The sequence below is a fragment of the Priapulus caudatus genome, unplaced genomic scaffold (genome assembly GCF_000485595.1).
Source record: "Priapulus caudatus unplaced genomic scaffold, Priapulus_caudatus-5.0.1 Scaffold747, whole genome shotgun sequence".
NCBI lineage: Eukaryota > Metazoa > Priapulida > Priapulimorpha > Priapulimorphida > Priapulidae > Priapulus > Priapulus caudatus.
In genome coordinates this window covers 17,737-28,763 of record NW_014577808.1, presented here as the reverse complement: position 1 = coordinate 28,763, position 11,027 = coordinate 17,737, and the positions used below count along the sequence as shown (strand labels likewise).

The following is an 11,027-nucleotide window of genomic DNA, read 5'->3' as shown; positions in this document are numbered from 1 at the left end:
CAATGGGATTTGGGAGGTATGCAGAATGCAGAAGGTTGCTGAAATGGTGTATATGCAACTGCGTATCTGCATATCTGCGCCTAACAAAGGTGTCACTACGCACGACTGAATGTTACGTTTATAACCGTAGCAACAGACCTCAGATGAGCCCAGACGCTCTGCGGCTCTTGTTAGCTAGAGTCAATCGCCGATCAGTTACTGGAACTAACACTAACCCCAGTGGAGTGTGCGCTAGACAGGCGACGTGACCTGCGCATAGATGGGCGACACGGAACGCGCCGGCCGCGTGCGTCAGACTATAGCAGCAGCTCGGGGGAGTTCACACCGGTGAGTGCGCGCTAGATGGGCGACGCGACCCCTGAAGGCACGAGGCTAGCTTGACGCCAAACAGCGACGATCTCGAAATTAGATCTCGGCCGCTGACAACAAAGCTCTGCTGTACGGCAGTGCTGGGGAGGTCGTCGACAAAATATTCATCGATTGTTCGTACTAATCTTAATGTAATATTTACGCCCGCGTGATTCTACTCGCCCAGTTTTGTTTGCTGTTCACGATAATTCTGCATCGCACAGACGACTTGTGCTACTCCCTACCTGTTTGCTTGGAACGGTCATGTGCAGTGCTTTGCATGCGCTACCACACGCACGGCAATGTTGTTTGTATGGTCGTGTGAAGGTCGGTTCCATTTTAGGACCAACAATCTCCGTCACGAACCCCACAAGGGCAAACCGTCCTTGATCCTAACTGACTTATCTGCCGGAGTAAGATAACTAGGCCATAATAAAAATATTGTTTGTTTGCCCTCACCCGACGGGCCTCCCATGTCGGATCCTCTAAACTTAGCCAGAGTCAACACTGTGCATGAGCGCTATATATAGGTTCCCGGAATCACGAGGGAATATTGTTACACCCACTGGGCAGGTATGAAGAGATTCACAGTTTTCACTGGCAGGTGCTGCCGCGTGCAGGTTCTCTTCTTGACACCGTTGCCACACTCTATCCACACATAGCCTAATATTCAGATTAGTAATTTAATCATAAATATAATAATTATTATATAATATATTCAGTTTCATAGTCCTATTGCTATACCGGCTACAGCTGTCTATCGATCAACCCTCGGCGAATAAGTCTATTTGCAACAACCCGACGTCCGAGTCGCGACGATGCATACAGCGCAGGGGTAGAAATTAACTTTTGAACAATCGAGTCCAACGGACCGGCTCCTACCCTCAAAAAGAGGGAGTCCACAGCAAAATGAGGGAGTCCGCAGTCTGAAGTTCAAAACTAAAGATATTAACAATAACGCGTGTGCTTATTTTGATGATTCATGCGGTTGCACGTCTGCCAAATTGTCTTTGGACATTTGCTGAAAAAATACGGCAATTCCGCGAGGCCGTGCTCTGGAACAAACTAGTTCGTATAGCAGAATTTTCAGGGAGTCACACGGACTCCTGCACATGTCAAATCAGGGAGTCCGACAGAAAATCATGGAGTATTTGACTCCGGACTCGCGCCCGAATAGTTTATTAAAATCAATTAATTTATTTATTAAATTAATTTCGCACCCTGACACAGGTTGCGCCTCTTGTTTGTTTCAGCTGCCGCCAGTGCTGCTGCAGACGCAGACGTCGTCGCGCGTGCTGTGGGATGAGGAATGGTTCCACGGCGTGCTGCCACGCAACGAGGTCACCGAGCTGCTCTTCCGGGAGGGAGACTTCCTCGTGCGCGAGACCGTGCACCACGGCCAACCCGAGTATGTGCTGTCCGTCTTCTGGGAATGCGTGAAGCACTTCATCCTGCAGAAGATGCCCGAGGTGAGACGTAGGGAAGCGCGTGTAGCGATCCCGGTGAATGTCGTTGACGTCTGTAGTGAAGGTCGTAGAGGTCATAGATGCTGTATAGGTGTAGAGGTCATAGTATGCGTTAGTGATGGTGTAGAGTCATAGATGCTAGTGACGGGTGTTACACATATCAGCTGTAGTGATGGCGGTGTAGAGTCATAGATGCTTAGTGATTGGTTAAGACGTCATAGATCTGTAAGTGATGGGTGTTAGAGGCATAATGCTTAGGGTTGGGGGAAACGGTGTAGAGTCATATATGCTGTATGATGGATTAGAGGTCATAGATACATTAGTGATGGTTAGTGTAGCGAGGTATATATACTTAGAGTGATGGTGTAGAGTCAGAAACTTAGTGATGTGTTAGATCATAGATGCTGTAGTGATGGGTGTAGAGGTCATAGATGCTGTAGTGATGGGTGTAGAGGTCATAGATGCTGTAGTGATGGGTGTAGAGGTCATAGATGCTGTAGTGAAGGTCGTAGAGGTCGAAAAGGTTATTGAACTCACTTGTCAGGATGGTCAAGCTCTCAGGGCCTTCTTGGGTAAGCTTCGCTCACCTGGCTTCCAGTTCCAGAAGGCAAGATGTGCTTTCTCGCTTGTCTGTGACGACTTTCCGCAATCCGGATTTGAAAACCTTTATAGTTCTGTGTTTGACAGCCACGTGTGAGTCAGGCTGTGCATGCAGTAGAATCATTACCTCTGCCAAGGAGGTTATGTTTTCGCCCCTGTTAGTTTGTTTGTTGGTTTGTTTGTCTGTCAACAGGATATCTCAAAAAGTTACGGGCGGATTTTGATGAAATTTTTTGAACGGGTTGGTCTTGGGCCAAGAACCAATCGATTAGATTTTGGTGGTGATCCGGCTCCAGATCTGGATCCAGGATTTTTTTGTACTAGCAAGATGGGGACTGTTAAGCTGTGGCGGAGGCTTGCTATCTGTGACTGCTCTTGTTGTAACTGCACAACTCGCTCTGTTTATAATCGAAGAAAACTACGCCAAACGCACCTGCACGTCCAACCTTCCAAACTGCGTCTCATGCACTAAGGATAAATCTAGTTGTTCAGAAACACTGCAGCATAAACACTGCAGCACAAACACTGCAGCACAAACACTGCAGCACAAACACTGCAGCATAAACAGTGTAAAGTAAAGAAAAAGTAATGAAAAGGGGACAAGCAGATTATGTTCCCCGGGCTCACTCTGCATTTGAAAACAAATGGACAAGTTCGGTAAGCCAAGCGAAATCTATCGCATAAAAATGGACAATAAAAGATTTCCTTCTTGCTCTCTCACTCCTTGCCTATTAAAATGAATAACCTTGCCAATGAATAATAAATAAATAATAATTAAAATGAATAAATCTAGCAAAAAAGCAGGTTCTAGCAAGGTTCTAGCAGCATCTAGCAAGTAAAACGAGGACAATTAGAACCACAACTCCCTTCTCTAGTGCTCCCCGCTCTTTGGCTATTAAAGCAAATAAATTCCAGCTAGGTAAGTACTCAATCACACGTAATACCACTCATAAAAAGAGCGACGTAGCTCGTTTTTCATGAACCTTTTCCATTTTACAACGTTCTACAAAGAACCTATCCTTAATTTTTTACTAGGCCTAAACACGCGTATATGGTTACCACTTAGGCGATTACATATTGTGTTTGTGTCCGTGCATTAGTGCGTGCGTGCGTGCGTGCTTGTGTGCGTGTGTGCGTGTGTGCTTGTGTGCGTGTGTGCGTGCGTGCGTGCGTGTGTGCTTGTATAGGCAGATTTTCTACCACACGATACTTCACAATCACGATGTCGTGTAACATTAATAAACGTTTGTATAGGGCTTCTGGTCGATCGTCGCTATAGCTGATTAGCTACTCGTAAAGTACAAACACACATCAGCACATCATCACAATCTCTGGCATTCAAGCATGAAGCCAGACAGATGCGACATAGCGACAGCTGCCTCCACAGAGACACGTATTATACCTGCAACAAAAGCAGGCGAAAGCGCACTGCCGCGTACTAGCTGCCTCGCATCAAAGTAAACGGGGATGAAATCAGACCTTTACGTATATACAGACCTACGCACGCCCATTCACGGATACGCTTTTATACGAACAGATTAACAAGATCGCATCCCATAACTAGTCGATATGGAAGAGAAGTTTCCATTCGATGCTTACACCGTAATGCACAGAACCAGAAATACATCACCTCTTGTAATAGTAGTACTAACACAACCTTTAGATTACACTACTACACAGCTTAAGGTATGAATGACAGAATGACTACAGGTGTACCTGTACAGTTCCTGTTTGGAAGGTCACTTGTGGGTAAAACACTAAATCGACTGTGCTACCACACTTGCATAGGCGGCAGTAACAGCAAGATGTACTTTCAGATAAAAATATACGTGTTATGTAGCATATAATATCATATGCATGGAATCCATATCAAGAAACCAGTTCAAGCGACACGTGCGCAAAGTGTAGGAGTTGATTGAACTTTTTTGGACGGGTTGGGCTTGGGCCAAGAACCAATCGATTAGATTTTGGTGGTCCAGATCTGGATCCAGGATTTTTTGTGTGGGGAAGACTGGACGGTGCATGAAACTGAATCTGACTGCCAAAAAGTAAACTAAAGCTTCCAGCAAGCAAAACCCATACTACCAGAAACTCAAAATGAATCCAACACTTCCTAAAAACAAAATAAAAACTGAAAATTCCATTAAACTCTATATTGGGTGTACATACCAACAAGATGGAGGGACTGTTACGCTGTGGCAGAGGTTTGCTATCTCCGATTGCTCTTGTTATAGATACAATCAAGAGCGTAATTAACCACCTTCTTTATACGCTCTTGATACAATGCTGCTAAATCAAATATTTCATCCACACTCTGAACCTTCCTGTAAATCCTGGCTCGTTTTTAAATAAGAAATCTTTTGAACATTTTCTATTGCTTTTTCTAAACAGGGGCACTACCGCTGTGAGGGGGCGTCGTTCCCTTCAATCCAGGAGCTCATTCAATGGCACGTGGCAAGCAGTCAACCGGTCACTAAGCAGTCGAGCGCCATACTGCGATCGCCGATTCAGCGTGAGAAGTGGCAGCTGAACAACGACGACGTAGAACTAAAGGAGAAAATCGGAAAGGTAATCACTCAGAAGCATCACACCTTCCATAAATTAGCAATCTTGAAAAGCTGATAAAAATATGTAAATTCCTTTTAGCTTTAACAATTTATTTTGTAGATTCATTTAAAGGTGATAACAATCCCTATGAGTATGAAAATAAGGGGGGGGGGTGCAGTCATATTGCTTAATATTGGTTAATATTAATTATTAAGTTAAAATTAGGTTAATATTGACCTATCATAATAAACGTCAATGAAATTGACTATAACGCCGGGATTTCCACCGTCATTTTATCGAACCATCTTAATAAACCTGAATTCATTTGACAATAATACCGAGATGGGCACCGTCTTTTATCGAACCATCGCAACAAACCTCAATGCCCGTAACTACGATACCAAGATGCGCGCCATCTTTCATCGAACAATCATAACAAACCCTAATGCAATTGAGAATAACGAAGTGCATTGCGCAATGCAATCGAGAGAAGTCGTTACTACCCTGCTCGTGGAGGTGACTGCGTGCGATGGTAACCGCTCTCGCTCTCGGCGCTGCTGTAGGGTAACTTTGGCGACGTCTACTGCGCGATGCTGAAGACGAACGGGCGCCAAGTGGCGGTGAAGACGTGCAAGGCGACGCTGCCGGACGACCAGAAGAAGACGTTCCTCAAGGAGGGCCGCATCCTCAAGCAGTACGACCATCCGAACATCGTGCGCTTCATCGGGATCTGCACGCAGCGCCAGCCCGTCATGCTCGTCATGGAGCTATGCGCAGGTGAGTGAGTGAGAGGCGCGCCGCGCCCCGCCCCGCCCCACGCCGCACCCCCACGCTTGACGTATGAGGCGTGCCGAATATGGTGGAGTTGGGGGGGGGGGGCACTGGCTTCCCTCGTTCACTATGGTGATCCCACCCTTCTCTGTTCGTGGTGTGATGACATCCCTCATGCTCGCCATGGAGCTATGCGCGTGTTAATGAACGGCAGGGTAAAAAATGGGTTCGATGAGCGATTCGCTCTTCAAACCTCCGAAATCACTCCCGTGAGGCTCAAAATAGCTCCCGTTAAATTTTTGATGAGAGCTATTTTTTCCACAGACTTGAAAAAGAACTCCCGTGAAAAAAATGTTTTTTTTCCTTTGTGAGCGGCTCTCCGCGCCCCGCCCCGTCATGCCACGCCCTGCAGTGCCGCGCTGTTCAAGGGGCGTGCCAAATATGATGGAGTTGGGGGGGCACTGGCTTCCCTCGTTCACTATGGTGATCCCACCCTTCTCTGTTCGTGGTGTAATGGCATCACTCATGCTCGCCATGGAGCTATGCGCGCGTTAGTGAGCCACGCCTCGCCACACCCCACCCCGCCCCGCCACGACGGGAAATTCAAGTTTTGCAATTAGATAATCGTGCTCGTAACATCGTATTGCTCATAGGGTCTATGTCTCCCTGGGTACTTGCCGGAACTGCACCCTGGTACGGTCCGGTATAGACTGGCACGGCACCCTGGTAACTATTTAATATGGTTAGGGTTAGGAATTAAGGGTTCAGGGTTTAAGGTTAGGGTAGGGGTTAGGGTTCGGTCGGTGTGAGAGTAGGCGTACGCGATCCTAGAACCGTTAGTGGAGTAGGCGAGGTAAAGGGGTCCCGGCATATTAGATAAGTACAGGGTACGTTCCGGACAAGTAGCGCCAGGAGACATAGACGCCTGCAGCCATAGTATTGCGATTCCACCGCTGGTGCGTGTATGGTGCACGGTAGCTCTAGTTACTAGTACTATAGCTCGCGTACAGTTGCGCAGGTGCCTCGGTAGCCTGAGGTAGACGCGGCAATGTATATAGGCGTGCGCATAACGACGGTCAGTGACATGATAGTAGCGCTGATAGGGTCCTATTGTCCCCAGGGTACTTGCCGGGAACGTACGCCTGTTACTAAATACTACTATCTAATATGCAGGAACCGATACCTTGGCCGTACTCACTAACGCATCTATAGAGAGTCGCCTACGCCTACTCCCTAACCCTAACAGCATAACCGCCTAACTCTAAACCCTAACTCTAACCCTAACACCTAACGGCCTAACACTAACTCTAACATATCGCTAGATAGTTACCAGGGTACGTTCCGGTATTACTCGGACGGCTACGGCCAGGGTACGTTCGGCAGTAGCCCTGGGGGACATAGACTCTATCCAGCGCAGTACATATACCGTCAGTGATAAACTCTTGAATCTCTTCAGTAGGTACTGTAGAGGCAGTAACGCCAGCAGGGCACCCGAAAATTATATAATTAGCATACCCGCAATCATAAACGCTCTATTCCATAATATATATATTATATATATACAGAGTGTATCAATAGGAAGTTAGACAATGGGACAAAGCCGGCAAAATTCAAATCATTTGGTAGCCGCCCTTGTCTACCTATGATTATTGTGTTTAGCCTCGTAAACTTGAGTCTCAAGTCTTGCCTTAAATGCATTAAACTGTTATCCGTTCTAATCGTTGGTCTCAACTAGGGAAAAAAATGACAAATCGGGAGATATCGGTCCCAAAGCACCGATCGGTTACACTGTGGTTTTTGGAAGTTATATGGCAACATCAACTAACTGTGACCGAAACATTAAGGGCAAATGGCTTTTGATACCCTCTATCGCTTTAGCAATCAAACATACAAACAATCTAGCGAGGTTTGCTAGGCGATTTTGGAAAGTTAAACACGAACCTTGGTGTTATTGATACCATTTACATTAGAAATAAAAATTTCCCATGTTAGTATTTTTATCCATTTTATTTTTTCTTAACGCAATATGTTGCATAACATGGTAATGTACTGTCATTCGACATTGGCCTTATAATAACAACAAGACGTGTTTAACTTTCTGAATCCCTGCAAACGCTCGCTAGTTGTTTTGCTATGTTTGCATTGGGCTAAGCGATAGAGGGCTTTCAAAGGCATTGCCCTTATGTTTCGGTTCAGCAGTTGTTGATGTTGCGATATAACTTTTCAAAACCACCCATTGTACGTTTGGACCGATATCTCCCGATTTGTCATTTTTGTGAGAGCGCATACGATAGAACGGATAAAGTTTTAATGATTAAGGCAAGACTTGAGCTCAAGTTTATCGGAGGTAAACACAATACATCATAGTAGACTAGCACTAAAATGTTGAATTTTTGCCGTTTTTAATCTTCTCACTGCCTATTGATACACTCCTGATATATGATTATATATCAGTTTTCAGTACGATGCGTCGCCATACGTGCTCCCATAAACAATTATCAAAACAAATTTTGTTTCCACTTCGCTCTCACGATAGTATAGTTATGTGTGCGCACCGCAGAGACAGTGGGATCGTTAATATAGACCATTGGTGGATATGCTGCCCTCACCCCAGCCCATGCCGTCTCCTACGCCCACCAATGCTGCCCTCACCCGCAGCCAATGGCCCTCTACCCAGCCCCTGCTGGCCTCACCCCAGCCAATGGCCTCTCTACCCCACCATGCTGCGGCCTCACCCAGCCAATGCCTCTCTACCCCACATGCTACCGCTTCTACCCAACCATGCTGTCCTCACCCCAGGACCGGCCAATGCCCTCTCTACCCCACCAGCTGCGCCCTCATCCCCAGCCAATGCCTCTCTACCCCAACGCACTGCTGCCCTCACCCCAGCCAATGGCGCTCTCTACCCCACCATGCTGGCCTCACCCCAGCCAATGCCTCTTCCATAACCGCCACCATGCTGGCCCTCAACTCCCAGCAAATGCCTCTCTACCCCACCATGCTGGGCCCTCACCCCAGCCAATGTCCTCTCTACCCCCCACGCATGCTGCCCTCACCCCAGCCAATGCTCTCTAAACGCCCACCATGCGCCCTCACCCAGCTCAATGCCTGCCTACCCACGCATGCTGCCCTTCGACCCCAAGCCAATGCGCTCTTACCCCAACCATGCTGGCCTCACCCCAGCCCATGCGCTCTCTAACCCAACCAATTGCTTGTCCTCACCCCAGCCAATGCCATCTCTACCCCAACCATGCGCCCTCACCCAGCCAATGCCTCTCTAACGCCCGACCATTGCTGCCCTCACCCGCAGCCAATGCCTCTCTACCCCACCATGGCTGCCCTCACCGCCCCAGCCCAATGCCTCTCTAAGCCCAACCATGCTGCCTCACCCCAGCCTAATGCCTCTCTACCCACCATGCTGCCTCACCGCGCCAGCCAATGCTCTCTAGCCCCACCATGCTGCCTCACCCCAGCAATGCCTCTCTAACCCAATCATGCTCCCTCACCACCCAGCCAATTGCCTCTCTACACACCCCCACCATGCTACCGCTTTCTAACGCCCACATGCTGTGGCCGCTCACCCCAGCACATCTCTCTACGCCCCCATGCTGGTCCTCACCCCAGCCTAATCCTCTCAACCCCACCATGCTGCCCTCACCCACAGCCAATGCGCTCTCTATCCCAATCATGCTGCCCTCCACCGCCAGCCAATGCCTCTCTACCCACCATGCTACCGCTTCTACCCCACCATTGCTGCCCTCACCCCAGCCAATGCCTCTCTAACCCAACCATGGCTGCCCTCACCCAGCAATGCCTCTCTACCCAACCATGCTGTCCTCACCGCCAGCCAATGCCTCTCTACCAACATGCTGTCCTCACCCCAGCCAGATGACTCTCTAGCCCAACATGCTGTCCCTCACCCCAGCCAATGCCTCTCTACCCAACATGCTGTCCTCACGCCCAGCCAATGCCTCTCTACCCAACCATGCTGCCTCACCCCAGCCAATGCCTCTCTAACCCCAACCATGCTGTGCCTCACCCCAGCCACTGCCTCTCTACCCACATGCTGCCCTCACCCAGCCAATGCCTCTTCTACGCCAACCATGCTCCCCTCACCCCAGCCCCAATGCCTCTCTACCCCACCATGCTGCCCTCACCCCAGCCAATGCCTCTCTACCCAACCATGCTGCCCTCACCCCAGCCAATGCCTCTCTACCCCACCATGCTGCCCTCACCCCAGCCATGCCGTCTTACCAACCATGCGCCCTCACCCCAGCCAATGCCTCTCTACCCAACCATGCTGCGCACTCAACCCAAGCGCAATGCTCTCTACCCCCATTCCCACCATGCTGCTCACCCGCACCAATGCCCTCTCTACCACCCTGCTGTCCTCACCCTAGCAATCCTCTCTACCCCCCATGCTGCCCTCACCCCAGCCAATCGTCTCTTACCCAACCATGCTGCCCTCACCACCAGCCAATGCTCTCTTACCGCCATGCTAACCGCTTCTACGCCCACCATGCCTGCCCTCACCCACCAATGCCCTTCTACCAACATGCTGCGCCTCACCCCGAGCCAATGCCTCTCTAACCCCACCATGCTAGCCGCTTCATACCCCAACCCATAGCTGCCCTCAACCCCAGCCAATGACCTTCTATCCCACCATCTACCGCTTCTACCCCAACCATGCTGGCCTCGACCGCCCAGCCCCAATGCGCTCTCTACCCACACCATGCTACCGCTTTCTACCCCAACCATGCTGGCCTCACCCAGCCGCAATGCTCTCTAAAGCCCCACCATGCTACCGTTCTACCCCAACCAAATGCTGTTACACCCCAGCGCAATGCGCTCTCTACCACCATGCTGCCCTCACCCCAGCCAATGCCTCTCTAACCCCACCATGCTGGCCCTCACCCAGCCAATGCTGCTCTAACCCAACCATGCTGCCCCTCACCCCCAGCCAATGCCTCTCTACGGCCCACCATGCTAACCGCTCTACCACCCCAACATGCTGCCCTCACCCCAGGCCAATGCGCTGGCTCTAGCCCAACCATAGCTGCCCTCACCCGCAAGCCAATTGCCCCTCTCTACCACCATGCTACCGCTTCACCCCAACCAATGCTGGCCTCACCCCAGCCCAATGCTCTCTACCCCACCATGCTACCGTTCTAACCCCAACCCATGGCCTGCCCTCAACCCCAGCCAATGCCTCTCTACCCACCATGCTGTCCTCACCCCAGCCAATGCTCTCTACCCAACATGCTGCCCTCACGCCCAGTCCAATGCCTCTCTAGC

General features: G+C 49.6%; 1 protein-coding gene across 1 annotated transcript in view; it reads left to right on the top strand.

The window, feature by feature from the left end:
• Positions 1-11,027, top strand: part of LOC106813262 (tyrosine-protein kinase Fps85D-like) — a 22,257-nt gene that overhangs the window by 4,874 nt on the left and 6,356 nt on the right. Inside the window, exons 5-7 of the mRNA XM_014817360.1 lie at positions 1,602-1,817; positions 4,806-4,982; positions 5,525-5,738. Coding sequence (XP_014672846.1) covers positions 1,602-1,817; positions 4,806-4,982; positions 5,525-5,738 — 607 coding nt within the window. The remainder of the gene's footprint in view (positions 1-1,601; positions 1,818-4,805; positions 4,983-5,524; positions 5,739-11,027) is intronic.